This window comes from Gymnodraco acuticeps, unplaced genomic scaffold (assembly GCF_902827175.1).
Source record: "Gymnodraco acuticeps unplaced genomic scaffold, fGymAcu1.1, whole genome shotgun sequence".
NCBI classification, from domain to species: domain Eukaryota; kingdom Metazoa; phylum Chordata; class Actinopteri; order Perciformes; family Bathydraconidae; genus Gymnodraco; species Gymnodraco acuticeps.
In genome coordinates, this window is record NW_022991680.1 from 253,830 (window position 1) to 271,610 (window position 17,781).

The 17,781-nt window shown below is 41.4% G+C and overlaps 1 protein-coding gene across 1 annotated transcript in view; it reads right to left on the reverse strand.

The window, feature by feature from the left end:
- Nucleotides 1-17,781, reverse strand: part of gtf2ird1 (GTF2I repeat domain containing 1) — a 56,279-nt gene that overhangs the window by 17,526 nt on the left and 20,972 nt on the right. Inside the window, 8 exon segments of the mRNA XM_034198736.1 lie at nucleotides 671-738; nucleotides 740-818; nucleotides 1,041-1,121; nucleotides 3,489-3,532; nucleotides 4,223-4,331; nucleotides 6,278-6,303; nucleotides 14,066-14,249; nucleotides 17,361-17,444. Of these exon segments, the coding sequence (XP_034054627.1) occupies nucleotides 671-738; nucleotides 740-818; nucleotides 1,041-1,121; nucleotides 3,489-3,532; nucleotides 4,223-4,331; nucleotides 6,278-6,303; nucleotides 14,066-14,249; nucleotides 17,361-17,444 (675 nt within the window).

A 17,781-nucleotide genomic window follows, 5' to 3' on the forward strand; every position in this document is an offset into this window, starting at 1 on the left:
ACTGGTGAAAAAAACAGAAGGGCAACCAGGCAACCATGCTTGGGAGGTCTTCTTCGCTGCTTTTGGTGTATTTTGTGGCCGAAGTACAGCGCCACTTACAGGCCCGGCATATGTACTACAGCGTCTCCAGCGGGGCGCGCGGTCTCGTGTGAACGGAAGACTTTTTTTATATCGAATTCGGTTCATTTTCGTTTCCGTCTCCGTGTAAATGGGGCCGTAGTCTAAAGGTGCAGGTCCAAGTTAGATAGAGGAGGAGTTTGGGGTCTTTGAGGAGCAGTTTGGTCTCTAACACATTATCTACCAACCATTGTGGGCAGCAGGACTACAGGACAACTCAACATCTGGAAATAAGCACAATGCATCAGTGTTTGAAATGACTCAAAAGTCAGTCTGATGCATGGAGCGTTACCCAGAGGAGGTGTTTGTGAGAGAGGGGGAGCTACAGAGTTTGGGAGTGGGGGGGTTTAAAAGGTGGGGTTTGTAGCTACTTGGAGGTTTGGTTGTGGGGAAGTGGGAGGAAAAGGCTTGTGAGAAAAGTGTTTTTTTTCATACGTGTGGCAGCGTTATTTAGCTCCCTAACAGTGTGGCTGCTTGGAGGAGGCGTTTCCAGTGGCTGCAGTGAGAAAGAGGAGGAAGAGGAGGATGAAATGGAGGAAGGGTGACTGGTTACCTGCATGGTTTTCCATTTGCTGATGGGGGGCCGAGGGAGTGGGGGGAGCAGGGGGGGCAGAGGGGGGGGGCTGTGGGGGGGCACGCTGCAGCTGCTGCCACCGGCTCAGACACAGAGTCAGCGGCCTCCTCCACACCTGGAACAGCATCTGGAGGAGAAACAATGTTTAGAAGTCGCCCCGATTTGGATTCGAGACACAAAAGGGCAACAGGAAAGCTGAGGCTGATGATGTTTCTTGCAATGATTTTGCAGTATTTGCTGATTAATGGTGTTCTCAATTCTGTACTTGTATTTTTAACTGTAAGTGAATAAAGTCAGACACTAAATAGACTGACAATGGACTAAATTCACCATCAGCGCTCACACTCACCTGGCACTGTGATCTGAATGATGTCCCCGTCTGGAGGCTCTGTTTTAATCCTTTTCAGAGGAATGCAATCTGCTGAAGGACCTGCAGGGATTTAATACTACATTATGTCTGATATCAGTGTGTGGCTCTGTGTTGCTGTTAAACACATCTAATGTGTGTGAACTGACTGAACTGATAAAAAATACAGGGCACATTTCTGGAGACACTGTTCACATTGACTGTTTTTCATCAATATATTCCATGTCTCAGATATATCCAGAGCCTGTCTCTGATTGGCTGAAACACCAAACAGATCATTGCAGCATCCCATAATCCCCTCTGTTTCAGCCCTGTTTCCAAAGTGCTGATTCTCTGTCTGTTACTTTAGATGAAAATAAGGAGCCACTCCCCACGCCCCTCTGAGAGACATTTGGTTAAAAAGAACACAATAGCCGCGTTCACACCGCGTACTTTGCAGTACTTAGTGCCGGCACTTATTACCCCAGGGCACTAAGTACCAATCGCGTTCACACCGGAGTACTTTTCCCTGAGGGAAGATTACGCAAATGAGCCGCTGACGTCACTTCATTTTCTTCTGCTTTGGGTTTACTGGCAGGCCACAAACAACTTCACGGCGTATACTGCCACCCGGAGTCCCCGGCCGGAAGTCCCCGGAGTTGGGGACTGGCTTCAGTAGAAGCTGCTGGGACTCCCAGCAGCTTCTACTGAAGCCTTCCGAGTAAATCGCCAGAACGCCGACACCTCCTCATCTCCACCGCTCCCATGTTTTATTTTGTGTTGCCATAAGTTAGTCTCTCTCCGTTGGTGCGCGGGGCTAATGCTAATAATGCTAATGCCACAAATACAATGGCGGCTTCATAAAACGTTTCAGACATAGGTTTCAGAGTTTTACGGGGCGTGGTTTGCAATTCACCCAGCCAATCAGAACTGGGGCACTTTTCCCCCCCCCAGGATAGTACCACATCTCTAGCAGGCACTAAAAATGGGGGTAAAAGTTCCCGGCACTAAGTACTCTTTTTTGTGTGAACGCAACATAAGGGGTACTAACGGAACTAACTGGGGAAAAGTACTCCGGTGTGAACGCGGCTATTGGTGCTCTAGGAGGAGATTCAGGTGATAGGGGGGGGGGGGGGGGGGGGGGTTACCTTGGTTGGTGATTGGCTAATGGGTACACAAGCCAAAACAATTTTTTATGACATCATCAAGTGGCCAAAATCTGATCAGCTCATTTTCAGACAGGTTTTTATAGAAATTGATCAGGACAAAAAGAGAGAGAATCTTTCTTCCTGAAACTTTCAGAGTCTCTTTCCACAGAGGGGACACATGTTGATGTAGAAGAGACATGAAGAAGAGGGGACACATGTTGATGTAGAAGAGACATGAAGAAGAGGGGACACATGCTGATGTAGAAGAGACATGAAGAAGAGGGGACACAAGTTGATGTAGAAGAGACATGAAGAAGAGGGGACACATGCTGATGTAGAAGAGACATCAAGAAGAGGGGACACATGTTGATGTAGAAGAGACATGAAGAAGAGGGGACACATGTTGATGTAGAAGAGACATGAAGAAGAGGGGACACAGGTTGATGTAGAAGAGACATGAAGAAGAGGGGACACATGTTGATGTAGAAGAGACATGAAGAAGAGGGGACACATGCTGATGTAGAAGAGACATGAAGAAGAGGGGACACATGTTGATGTAGAAGAGACATGAAGAAGAGGGGACACATGTTGATGTAGAAGAGACATGAAGAAGAGGGGACACAGGTTGATGTAGAAGAGACATGAAGAAGAGGGGACACAAGTTGATGTAGAAGAGACATGAAGAAGAGGGGACACATGTTGATGTAGAAGAGACATGAAGAAGAGGGGACACATGTTGATGTAGAAGACACATGAAGAAGAGGGGACACATGTTGATGTAGAAGAGACATGAAGAAGAGGGGACACATTTTGATGTAGAAGAGACATGAGGAAGAGGGGACACATGTTGATGTAGAAGAGACATGAAGAAGAGAGGACACATGTTGATGTAGAAGAGACATGAAGAAGAGGGGACACATGTTGATTTAGAAGAGACATGAAGAAGAGGGGACACATGTTGATGTAGAAGAGACATGAAGAAGAGGGGACACATGTTGATGTAGAAGAGACATGAAGAAGAGGGGACACATGTCGATGTAGAAGAGACATGAAGAAGAGGGGACACGTGTTGATGTAGAAGAGACATGAAGAAGAGGGGACACATGTTGATGTAGAAGAGACATGAAGAAGAGGGGACACATGTTGATGTAGAAGAGACATGAAGAAGAGGGGACACATGTTGATGTAGAAGAGACATGAAGAAGTGGATTTTTAAGACTTCATTTGATTCTCGAGGCTTGAAACAAAAAGCTAACATATATTTTTTAATAATGCAGAAATGCTTTTATTTATTGGCACGTACCTGCTTCACAGTCAGCCAGGGGACTCACGCATGCACTCGCTGATCTGTGAGATTAAATGAAAACACACTCAGGTGACTTCCAAAACCAATTTTTGTGTTGGGGCAAAATAAATACTCATGGGCTCAATACTACTACTAATAATAATGACACTTAAAATGAATAGAAATGTGTTAAATTGTACAAATAAGCCTTAACATTTGTAAAAAAACAAAAAACAACTGTTATTCTAAGATTTGGTTTAACTTACTCTGATTTTTTTAAATGTAATTGCATACTGTCAGTCGATGTGAACATGTATTTATATCAAAATATGCATGCAGGGCTACTGCTTAAATGTCACAGCTAGGGCTGGGCAATATATAGAAATGATATGACTCATTTCCTTTACCCAATCAATCATTACATCCACCTTACTGATGATGAATATTTATCAAAAATCTCATTGTGTAAATATGTAATAAAAGCACCAATAGTGAATGCTACAACATCGTCGGGATAGTTGATCAGAAATATTATGATAATTAAGTTTCTCCATATTCCTACAACAGGTAGTGTCACTCACGACAGTAATGTTTGATTCAGTCCACACTCTGAGCGGGCCACTATCTCATATTTCCACATTATGAGCCAAGTCTGCAGGGTGATGCTCAGTGTGTGTGTGTGTGTGTGTGTGTGTGTGTGTGTGTGTGTGTGTGTGTGTGTGTGTGTGTGTGTGTGTGTGTGTGTGTCTGACCTGCTGCAGTGAGGGTCTCGCCCCCCTCCCTCTGTGTTGTCCAGGAAACCGTCTTCTGGCAGCGATCCAGGGTCGAGCTTCCCCTCCTCTCTCGCTATCTTGCCAGCAGCTTCGACAAACAAGAAGACGCGGAGAATAAACAAACAGAGAATCACATTAGCGGAGAACATCTGTGGGCTGTGTAAATATATAAATAAATACTTTATGTTAGTCGGTAACTGTAATTAATTGGAAGTATTTTGACAAATATTATGCGGCTTAATGTCTGGCTCAGGTTCCACACAAAGCACACGTCAAATCCTAACTAAATAATAACATTTTTCAAAAGATCATTTGTTATCTGAAGGAAATGCAGGCACTGATCCAAGTGAGCTGGGGTTTTGTCTAATTAGACTGCAGTACTTCCAGGTAGGTGCACATAATGAAAGGGAGGGATATTAAGTGCAATGAAGACACACTTGTATGCTGCTAATGTGATGAATTTAGCAGGTGAAGGCATAGAAATCCCATTCAAATTAAGTTTAAAAAAATGCTATCTCTCCTCCCTGTTTGCTGCCACCATGTAACTCTACAAAGACTGGAACATTTTTAGACAAAATTACAACTATTGTTAAAAATATGTACTTTGATATGATGTAAAACACAGGAAAGCAGGACATTTCCTTATTTGAGAGTAAAAAAAAACTGCTTTTTATGACATTTCCGCATGAAAATAAAAATGATTTTCATGTATTCTTGACAAAAAATAAATAAATATGCACCAACATTAGCCTTTAAGATTGTTAGCATGTTGATTTTGACATTTCATAGTTTATTAGCATTTAACTTATGTACAGCTGAGGCCTATAGGTAGGTAGGTAGGTAGGTAGGTAGGTAGGTAGGTAGGTAGGTAGTAGGTAGGTAGGTAGGTAGGTAGGTAGGTAGGTAGGTAGGTAGGTAGGTAGGTAGGTAGGTAGGTAGGTAGGTAGGTAGGTAGGTAGGTAGGTAGGTAGGTAGGTAGGAAGGAAGGAAGGAAGGAAGGTAGGGGAGATAGGTATGACATTTCCGCATGAAAATAAAAATGATTTTCATGTATTCTTGACAAAAAATAAATAAATATGCACCAACATTAGCCTTTAAGATTGTTAGCATGTTGATTTTGACATTTCATAGTTTATTAGCATTTAACTTATGTACAGCTGAGGCCTAATAGGTAGGTAGGTAGGTAGGTAGGTAGGAGGTAGGTAGGTAGGTAGGTAGGTAGGTAGGTAGGTAGGTAGGTTAGGTAGGTAGGTAGGTAGGTAGGTAGGTAGGTAGGTAGGGTAGGTAGGTAGGTAGGTAGGTAGGTAGGTAGGTAGGAAGGAAGGAAGGTAGGGAGATAGGTAGGGAGTAGGGGAGGTACTGTAGGTAGGTAGTTAGGGAGGGAGGTAGGTAGGTAGGTAGGAAGGTAGGGAGATAGGTAGGGAGTAGGGGAGGTACTGTAGGTAGGTAGTTAGGGAGGGAGGTAGGTAGGTAGGAAGGTAGGGAAGGTAGGGGAGATAGGTAGGGAGTAGGGGAGGTACTGTAGGTAGGTAGTTAGGGAGGGAGGTAGGTAGGTAGGAAGGTAAGGGAGATAGGTAGGGAGTAGGGGAGGTACTGTAGGTAGGTAGTTAGGGAAGGAGGGAGGTAGGTAGGAAGGTAGGGAAGGTAGGGGAGATAGGAAGGAAGAATAAATATGCACCAACATTAGCCTTTAAGATTGTTAGCATGTTGACTTTGACATGTCATTAGCATTTAACGTATGTACAGCTGAGGCCTATAGGATTACTTTAGATGGCATTCAGTGATGGAAAAGTGTAAATTCTGAAGTTTCTGTAAATAAATATCATTGCTAACTGTAATCTACATTTCCATCTATTTATATAGAACTTTCAGTTTGTTGAAGAACAAATGGAATTGTAATTATTTTCCTATCATTTTGAATTGTAAGAACAACTGAGTTAAAGACTCAGTTCAGCAGTTTTTATAAACGAGGCCAAATCACAGCTCGTATGCATAAGGAAATGCGAAAGAAAGCAAAATGAATCCCACTCTTACCGGTGAAAATCCTCTCATCAAACATTCTGAAACACAGAGAGGAAACAGGCCATTAGTCACACAGAGTTCACTCAGCTCTCAGGGCTAAATGCATGATGCAAGCAGTGTACATGTGCACAAGTCATCATTAACAGCTTTATAAGCACATTAACTCCTCTTTAAACAATCAGTCTCAGTGCAGCAATCCAGCAAATGACTCACTGCTCTGTTAGCACGGAAGAAACTGAAAGTAACTGAGAGGAAGTGAAGTAAAGACAACATGCTCCTCTCCTGCTGTGAGCCAAATTCATCTTTGATCACAGCTATTTCTCTGAGGTTATTAACTATGTGGATAGAAAATGATTACACTTGCAGGGTACTGTACATGGGTGCTCTCTTGTTTTTATTTACAAATGATATGTTTTTTTTGGATGTTATTTGTTTGAAAATGCTCAAAACATCAATAAAAACTTAAAGGTCACCTATCATGCTATCTTTAGGCAATAGCATAGGTCTCAGATATATCAAAACATATATTAAAAAAAAGTCTATGAAGTGTTTTGCTCAAAATACCAAACAGATCATTCTAGCCATGCCTCATATCCCTCTATTTCACTTCCTGTTTCAAAAGTGCTGATTTGGGGAATAAAGCTTTAAAAAAAAAAAAGGAGGGGGCTGAGCTCATGCGGGACCCGGCAGCTACTGTCTAAACTAATCAATCAATCAATCAATGTTTATTTATATAGCCCAATATCACAAATGTTACATTTGTCTCAGTGGACTTCACAGTGTGTACAGAATATCAGTATGACAATACGACACCCTCTATCCTTAGACCCTCACATCGTACAAGGAAACACTTCCGGAGAAAACCCACAGTTTAAAGGGAAAAATGGGAGAAACCTCAGGGAGAGCAACAGAGGAGGGATCCCTCTCCCAGCACGGACAGACGTGCAATAGATGCCGTGTGTAAATCGAAGAGATAATACATTTTAGGTAGACCAAATGTTTGGAAATGCATGTGTCTGTAATAAGAAGATGAATCCACGAGGATATCCTCATGATCCAGGACCACAGCAACAGGCACCACAGCCATGACTCAATACTGCGGTGATGAAACGCCATATCATGGATTATCAAGGATTCTCTCTGAAACAGTTTGGAGCTCAAAGGCTTTCTCTCTTGCCGGTTATACCACAAGGTGAGTTCCTTTTTACTTCCTGCTTCTTCACACACATGCTCTCCAGTACAGGTTAGCTCTGAGTGTTAGCGATGCTAATGTAAACACCGACCATATTACGTCCAGAACAGTCGTGCATTGTTTCTGATAGCAACGTTTCTGATAGGGCCGTGGGTCCACATTTCAGATATTACGTCATATCGGACGCAAATCTGGATCAGCTCCGTTGTTCCCCGTTTTTAGAGATTTGGGTACGGAGGAAAAGAGAGAGGGTTTTATTTTCTGACGCTGCGTGAGTTCCCGACACACCGGGGACACATGTTGATGTATAATAGACATCAAAAAGTGACTTTTACATTATAGGAGACCCTTAAATAAAGAATTGAACTTACAGAGTATTGTTTATGGGTGCTTTCCTGTTTTTATTTATTTATTTAATATATTATTATTATTAAAAAAATGTGATGTGTTTTTTTGGATGTTAATTGTTTGAAAATTCCTCGAAAACATCAATAAAAACGTGGAAATAAAAAAGATTGAACTACCAGGGAACTGTTTACGGGTGATTTCCCCTTTAATATATGTATTTATTCATTCATTCATTTATCAATTTTATTATGTTTGTTTATTTGGATGTTTAAAAATTCTTAAAAACTGAAATAAAAAGATGAAACCTGCAGAGAACTGTTAATGGCTACTTTCCCTCCAGAGTGAATTATCTACCTGTTTGAATTAATCCAGATGACCTGTTTTTATATATCGGGGTCACTGCTGATCAAGATTAATAGTTAAGGGACAGAAACACGTTTTATGCCCCTCTGATCCTTTTGCAATATGGTCTCTAGTTTCTCTGTGCCTTTTTGTTTGGAAACTTCACCCATCAACAAGCCTCGCTGGGAAATGTCTTCTTGTTTAAAATGAACCTGGGAACTGTAGCTTTTCCCTCAAAAGGCAAGGGAGGCGTGGATCAGGGGATCACAGGTTAAAACCCCACTGCAGTCAGCATGTCGTTGTGTCCCTGAGACACTTCACCCCAAATTGCTCCTGTGGGGATTGCCCACAGTGTTGAGTATGTCATGGCGCGTTTCCACTGCAGGCCTCGCTCGGCCTCGCTCGGTTTGGTTAGGCCTTATTAGGCCCGGCTCACTTTAATGCTGCGCTTCCATTACAGTTTAGGAACTGGGGCAGTTACTATAGTAACGCAGTGTAGGCGGAGCCGTGACGTCATCTTCAATGAGAGCCCCAGAAAAACAACACAGCCGTTAGCTGTTAGCACTCAGAGCTCACAGCTCCTCATATCTGTTCAGAAACTTGACAAAAGTTAAACAAGTACAAATCACAGACTGCCTGTGTCATGGCGAATACAGTCGCTGGTTTATTTATGTCTGTAGGCCGTTGTTGTGAGTGTGGACGGTCGGAGCATATATAACGTTAGCTTAGCCAAGCTACATTTAGAAAACACGCATTTTAAAAGGGTTTTTCGCCTGCCGTCTGTCTGCAGACTTGTCAAAGCATTCATGGTTTTTACTAACCGGTATCAGTATGTTGTTACTTCGGCATCATTTTGAAACGTGTATTACAATTAAATCACGGTCAAATATGTTCATCTTGTTGTAGTTGTAGCCCCTTGTCAGCGATTCTCTCTCTAGTTTAGCATACTCAGCCCGACTCAGCCTGGTTGTTCCTGGCCCTAGAACCACGATTTAGTCGGGCCAGAGAAAAAGTAGCCCCAGGCCAAAACTAGGCCAACTGGAAACGCAACCAAAAACGGGCCCCGCACGGCTCGGCACGCTTAAAGCGAGCTACCCGTTGCAGTGGAAACGCGCCATTAAGTCGCTTTGGATAAAAGCATCTAACAAGTAACATCCATCGGCTGTGGATAATCTCCAGGGCAACACATATGGATTAATGCGCCGCTGTCCGCTGAAAGTAGTCCCAGTTTAAATTGTTTAATAACTTTTGCTAAAAACGTCAGTATCCAGCTGTTTAGCGCAAACTATACATTTGTGACCTGTTTTTAATGATTTACATCTTAAGTGGGACTTAATAAGCTTGGGGCTGAGAAAGGCTGCAAGAAAAGTTGGTTATGTCTTTTAATGTCTTACGGAGCCCCTAAAGCACATGTGTCAAACTCAAGGCCCGGGGGCCAAATCCGGCCCTTGGTGGATTTAATTTTGGCCCGCAGGATAATTTCTAATTACTATTAGATCTGGCCCGCCGGTATATTGCACGCACACCTTCACTCCATCCTGATGGTTGTCTCAGCTGAGAGCCTGAGCCCAAACATTGATGAGCTTGCACCCAAGATGAGATGCCAAGTATCTGAACTAGCATCACAGAGCAGAACACTGAGTTTACATGGATGTTTCCTTCTGCACTTTCTCTCAGGACAACAGGGCATGTTTGGTTTGTTCTTTGAGGGAAATGTTTTTTTTGAAGCTGTTGTTGGCCTGTGGAAAAATGTACTCATAAGAAATGACTGGAGAAGCTGCAGATAGAGCCATAAGAAATGAATGCAACTGATTATTTAATGTTGCTTTTATAGGCAATAATTTAAGCTTTGTTAGTTCCAGGTTTAATATGTGCAATAAGTTCATTTCAATACGTTTTGCAATAAACATTGAACCAGTCCGGCCCTCGACTAGTACCCATTTTTTATTTTGGCCCACTGTGTATTTGAGTTTGACACCCCTGCCCGAAAGGTTCATGGAAAAAAAATAGTATATCGTGCGCACGAGAAAGTATTTTGTGCGCACAAAATACTTTTTTTTTTCTCCATGAACCTTTAGGGCAGGGGTACTCAAATACAAATCTTAAAGGTCCAAAATAAATGTTTCAATAAGACAAAGGTCCGTTTATTACGGTCATTCAAACTTTTAAACAATTGCAACAAGATTCTTAACACGAGGTTGCAAAAACAAAAATAATCTGTATGCAGCAGTTTTCATTGTTATTGTGTCTGTGCTTGACCCCTCAGAGTCGCAGTATAAGAGCTGCACAGTTATGAATAAAGGTAGCTGCACCCTCTTTCATTCAGCATTCCCATTATTGCTTTATAAATGTATGCCCCCTTGTGCGTCCACTGAGGTTCGTCAGGCCCAACACATCTTCAACAAACTCCCCCTTTGCCTCATCATAACAACTCACAAACACCAGCAACTGAGCATTGTCAGTGGTGTCAGTGGACTCACCCACAGCTAAGGAAATGCACTGTGCATTTTTTATTCCATCACAAAGCTGATTAATCAAATCACCAGCCAGTATTTATGTTCTTCTGGTTGCTGTGGAATCTGAGAGGGGGATTTGCTTGATTTTACCTGTTATTTCCTCTTTTTGTTTGCCTTCAAACATGGTCTCCATCACTTCAGTCATGCATTATTTTATACTGCAGTTATTATCCAGTGGAAAGTCCTTACCTACTGGCCTAGTTCAATCAAAGTGGTTACTTTTTTTTGGCTGGGCAGTGTAGTTTTACACAACGTCTGATTTGACTTTCTCAGGACTTAAAACTGTTTTTTGGGGGCAGACCCCCTCAAAGAAAAAAATATATTTACACACGTAAGGTCATCATCTTAATAGTTGTGTATGCTCATCCGTGAGCAGAGCATCAAGTTGACATGTCTATTACAGCTGAATGCGGCGATTACCATTTTATTCAGCAAAACGCCTCACAAACGTATTAAGATCAACAGCTTCAGTGCGTTTTGATTCAATGCTGAGTACAGCCACACTGACAGTCTCTTCTCTGTCATTGTAGACCGCAAATACCTCATTCCTTCAGCGCTTGGGTCCGAATGCTTCTCGTTTTGCGCCGTCCAGTTCAAAATGAAATCGCCGCCAATCATATGTCCACGCTCGCGCCAGGACCGGGGGAGGGGTTACATGACGTGCATCATGTGCTGCATTCACTTGCACTCGGACATTAGAGACTTTCTCTCATAAATGTCCGATGAGCCACAACTTTTCTTTCAAAACAAAGCTGCCAGCTGGGGTGGCAGCTGGGGTGGCAAGGCCTATTTTTAGGGTGTCAGTTGCCACCCCGGTAGGTGAAACTAGGCTACTAGCTACAGTACAGATGGAACTAGATGAGCTGTTAACTCTCGCTCTGAATTTTTTTTTTTAATTCTCGCTCTGACTTAGACAGGTTGAAAGAGACACACACATTTTTCCCACCCGCAGTCCGCGAAGACCCGCCCTACTGTGCCTCTGATTCGCAGATTGTTTGGGGGAAAAAAACGCTGACTGGATGCTGAATGTGATTGGACCAAAGCGTTGACACACACAGGTGGAACACAGTGGAACAGTCAGACATGCAGAGCGCTGTTTGCAGTGGACATAGCGGAGAATTTTGACTCGTTGCGAATGCGTTGTGGCGATGTCTCACATATAATACAGAGAGATAATACATATGAAAAGTATAATTTGCTCAGAGTCCGGAGACAGTGGTGGTTCGGTCCGGATCCGGACCGGAGTCCGTAGTTTGAGGATGCCTGCTTTAGGGGCTCCGTAATGTCTTGTTTTGTCATTCCAAGACCCGAATATATTCAATTTAATATGATGTAAAACAGGGAGAAACAGTAAATCTCCATATTTGAGATTCTAAACACCATATTTCTTTGGAAATGTTAGAACGACAAATTAAACAATTAGTCCATTATCAAAATAGTTGTTGATTATATTTCACTAGGGCAAAGTGACACAGTCAGATACGGAGGAATCTGAAAAGTTAGAGAGACAAGGTTAAACATTGCTTACTTTGTTTTTTATTTGTGTATTCTTACAAATAAGAACTCACATACTTTAACAGCTTAGCCTTAAGTATTGTTACCTTAGTGCCACGTTTGCTTTGACTTGTCCTAAGGTATCTTATTGTTTACCTGAAAGCACAGCTGAGGCTAAAAGGATTTATTTTGATGGCATGAAGTGTTGGAAAAGTGGAAGTTGCAGCCACTTAAAATTAATATTTAAGTCAAATTTAATTAAAATGTCCAATCTTTTTATCAAGAGATTTCACTCTGGACCAAAGATAACCACATTTGTAATTGTACAAAAGCCAGCAAGTGTTTATTTACTTTCTTATAGTTAAATTGTTGGCCTATAACTTGGACTTATTTGATCTTATTACATGTGATCGTGGCATAATTAGTAGCTTGTCTGTAGCTTTAAATGAAAAAATGTGGCTCCAGTTGAAGCTGCCAAGCGTTATAATTACCAATCACTTAAATTCAAACCGAGCAGTCTGTCAACAGGGAACATGCCAAAAAATAAACATCAGGGCCTGCATCTGGAAAGTCTCTCAGCGACAATGTTATGTAATTCTGAATTAATCGCATTTTCAATCTTTCATAATTCTATTAACACTAATTAGCCGACGCAGGATTGGTTAAGAGATGTGTTATCTCAAACAAGGCATGGTGGCTCGTTTAAATTAGCGAAAAACAAATGGATGGGAGAGCAGCCGTTAGCAATATGCTGCAAAGGGAAGTCATTTGGGACTCGAGTGGGAACGGTTTCCCAGTCAGCGGGACGCAGAAACAGACGTTTGTCAGACAGATGGTGAACGCTGCATCGCTCACTGACTGCTTATTTAATTATCTTTTCAATGATTGGCACTCGGTGGGTAAAGTAGAATTTATTATACACCAGGCAGGAGGCAAAACATATTGTGAACAAAGTAAGAGTGAAGTTAAAAAATAGGAAAAATGTATAGAGTAGTATGTTGAAAAATATCGTTAAAAAGCCATAAGAAAGCCATAGTATAATATGTTGAAAAATCTTAAAAAGTCTAAGTATAGACTGTCCCAAAAAAAAAAAAAGAAAAGATTATTATATGTTATTTGGGACGGGTGGCGCAGTGGGCTGTACATCCGATCATCAGATCAAGGGGGGTGCTGGGGAACTCCAGTTCGAAACCCGCTCCTGCCGCCACTGCGTCAGGCCGTTCTGTCCTTGGGCAAGACACTTCACCCGGATTTGCTCCTGTGGGTAATGTCCACAGTACATGTATGATACTAATGTGTACTTGTAAAAGCGCCTCGATGACTTTGAGGCGTGAAGATGGACGGTGTGGCGCAGTGCGCTGTGCAATGATCATCAGATCAAGGGGTGAAACCCGCCGCCGCTGCGTCTGTAAAGCCGTTGTGTCCTTGGGCACTTCACCTGAACTTGCTCCTATGGGTATTGTCCACAGTACATGACCATTGCATGTATGATACGTGTAATGTGTATTTGTAAAGCGCTTTGAGCATCTGGAAAAGCGCTATAATAAATGTAAGGAATTGTTATTATTATTATATATATATAAGTATGTCGAAAAATATGAAAAAAAAGTTAAAGTATAGTATGTCCAAACATTTAAAAAAAAAGTACATAGCTAGTGAACAATGTCATCTTGTAATGTGAAAAGACATAGCATAGCATGTCGAAAAAAATGTGTGCATAACATAGTTTTGTATGACGAAAACTATTGTGAAGTTTATCAACAAATATAATCAAGTCATAAAGTTGTCCTCAAACATCTAGACTGCGGATTACTTGAGCTGAATACTTTAAATTCATCCCAACGATTAATGTCCATCATGCTAACCGCATACATAACATATAATATATGATCTCAAAGCGTAGTTTACCGTTTGACGATGAAGCGGATGCCGTGGCGCTCGTCCAGGATGCGTTTGAGTTTGGGGACTCCGTAGGTGCACGGCCTCTTGAAGGGGATCTGGTCGGGGATCCCGATGATCTCCACGGCCCCGGGGTCACACGCTATCTTACGGTAGGGGACAGGCACCATGTGATCTAGACCCAGGGCCTCAGCTGCAGGTGGGAAAACAGGATTATTAGAATATATCATTTAATATAGTTTGTGATGCTACTGACAGGGAATCTGAACCAGAACCAGAACCAGACACGTACGAGGAATTTGACTTGATGTCATGGTGCATACATAAAAGTAAAGCAAAAATGTAAAACACAGATAGAGAACTATTTTTAGATAAAAACAGATATTGTGTACATTGTGTATCACTTAGATCAGGGTTGTCAACACTTTTTTCTCCGAGGGCCACATACAGAAAAATATACGAAGGGCTGGGCCACTTATAGAGGTGATTAATATCGCCTTATAAGTTAAGTTATAATTTGCAAAAATCTATCAAATGTAGGTAACTTATTCTTGATACTTGAAAATCCTTTATTAGAAACACAACAGCCTAAATCCCAGCTCTCCAGAGGGTTTCATTTATTTAGTTTGCAGCTCATGCTTTAAAACAGAAACTTCAGAGTGCTTATAATGAGAGGAAATAGAAAGGGTAGATTTCAAGCTTGTTATGTAAATAAGTTATTGGGTAATTTATTTGAAAAGTGGGCACACATGAATACTGCGATATATATATATTGAATTAGTACAATATGACAAGTTTAAAGGGATAGTGGAAATGGAACCTCAAATAGTTTCGTTTTAACTTATATAGCATAATTACGTACCAAAACAATCACACCTGATTAAAAAAATATAATAATTGCCTTACGCATGTTAGAAGCACTTTATTGCAGCTTCCCCGAAGTTTTTTAGAAACGAAATGTTCGACTCGGCCAAACCGGAAGTGACCATGGCGTCTATGCAGAATGAACGTGGAAGGGCAAATATACCAGACAAAGAAGAAGGATTGTACGAGGTATCCAGTGATGATAGCGAGTCAGAAACATCCTCTCGGCTTTCCTACGAAAATGTCGTGTTAGGAACTGAATCTGAATACGGTTCAGTAAGCGACGATGGTGACAATATTGAGCCAGACGATGGACCATTACGTCCTTATTTGTTCGAGCCCGAGGTGATGGTTCACGGCATGGGCAATGGCGAGGATGACCAGGAGCCAGATGATGCACCCCTACGCACAAATAATCTTGACTGGTAGGTCCCTAAGCATAGCTCACGCATCTTAAGATCACCTGTAGCCTTTACAAATATTAATCATTGTTAACCAGTTAAGCCCGAAGGTCCCCCCAGTGGACCCCTCCCACAGTTTTTTTCTCTCACATGTCTCAGGGCTTCTTAACATTTATGAAACTATTAATGTTTCATACCCTTTTAAAGGTAATAAACTCCGCTAACTGACAATAAGAACAATTGTTAGCTAGAAAAAACACAAGAGTAATACCAAGCCTTTGAATTAGCATTGAGCGAAACAATGCTAACGCTTTTTTACACACAACACACGGTAGAAATGCCCTTATTACTATCTTAACTGCACAAACAAGATATACGATTTAAAGCTGAGACTCCACAGATTCCACACATGTAATGTCATCACTGTAAGACCTCGAATTCCTGGAGCTATCAGCCAGAAAAGAGAAAGTAAACAACATCCGGTTCCAAAAATATTACAATAATTACGTCTTACCTTTTTTGATTTGTGATCAAAAGTTGTGTTCAACGGAATAAAAACGCATCTCAAGGTTAATCCAATGTCGTTGTGTCACGTAGAATTTTTTACTGATAATCAATCATCATATTTATGGCAATATACTCGGTACCATAATAAAGGTTGGCTATTCACATGCAAATGCTATTGAATGTCCGCCATTGTTTGTGCCCGTCTTCCTATGCTCTCGTCATCACCCGAAGATTCCCGACGATTCCCGAAGTATTTCGTTTCATTGAGAGGGCGCAGTAAAATTGAAAATAAAATGAAACTAGGCGCATGAAATAAAAAAAATTGTTTATTATGCTTATTTTTAATAAAAATACATAAGTTAAACCCAAAATTCGCAGATTTCCACTATCCCTTTAATTTGTGTGCCATATTTCATTATACTATTTGAATTAGCTGAGGGCCGTTTCAAAGTGTCCCGCAGGCCGCATTTGGCACCCGGGCCGTAGTTTGGACACCCCTGACTTAGATATTCACTTTAACTGTAGGTTATAGTTGGTCTTTCTAGAGATGCCCTGATCCAGGGAATTCACACACATGCCATATGACAGTAACGTCACTAACGACACATACAAGTCATCAGTGTGGACGTTTTTCAGCATGAGGTTAGGACACATAAATCGCCCTATGTTAACGCCTGCAAGTTGAAAAAATAAGCCATGGAGAAACAACCTTACATGGAGTACTTAAATCCTGAAATGATACATTGTTACCGTGAATGAAGTGAAAAGAAAATCAGAAAAATTGAGAACGTTTTGATGAATTGCAGTCATTGGCAATAAGAGGTTTGAAAACACACACATATAGACGCGCTATGTGCCAGTAGGGTTTAACAAGTAGGATTTAATGAAAATGCTTGGGTTTAGGATGCAGTGGACTGGAAAAAAGTAGGACTTTTAAGATATTGAAATCTAACTGGAATCAAACTGCAAATGGTGCATCTATAGTTTATTCATTCATGCATTATTTTCCGAGGGGAACATTGATTTACATAAGGAGAAGCAGACTCCAGTGGGATGCACACCCAATGTAAAGTAAGTATAATTCCAGCTAAATGAGAATTTAAACTTCGAGGGGATGATAATCGATGCTGTGGGATTTGATTAAAACTCCGGAAACAGATCCAATGAGTCGTAACATGTCCAGTTTGCTTGTAGCCACAGTATCCACTGAATGACTGCTTTCATGCATCTTTTGAATACCTTCAAATAAGTGGCACATATTTCCTTTTAATCAGCTGTGTTTCTCCTCTGGTTGAGCTTGTCTTCAGACATTTTTCTGTAGGTTTTTCCGTGTACTGCAGCTACAAATGCGTGTCGTGTGCATCCCTGAGGAGAAGGCGATCAAACCACGGCACTGACCCCAATCTATCACCATCCACAGATAAGCTCCGAACATCACGGAGCTCGAACAATAGCTCGAGGGGGCAGGGATACCTTTGAGAATCAGTGCCTATATGTGATATAAAATATGAATTCAGAGAGGCTTGACTCACCGTATCTGCTGTTGAACAAGATCTGAACACACTCTCTTAGCGTGTTGATGTCTTCAGTTTCCCGGATAAAAGAATCCCATTTTTCTGCAGAATAGAAACTCCTGTCAATGCGTTACATACAATGAAAGAGAAACCTCCTTTTTTTTATTAAAGTTTTAACATTCAAATGAGCTTCATTTCATTTAAGTGCTGAAATTAATCTTCTCCATCTACTCAATGTCAACTTGGGAAATAAGTGGAATCTTCTTATAGGATTACTCTAGACGTCTTAGTAGCTTAGCCGTTAATGGTTCAGGTTTATTATAGTTTAGCCTTTGTTTGGTAACAATGCTTGGCTACTGTGTGTGAGTCTAAGCAGGGCACAGGAGAGCACGGAGGGAAATAAATGCACAAAAAACTCCTCAGGGAAAGGAGATTTGAA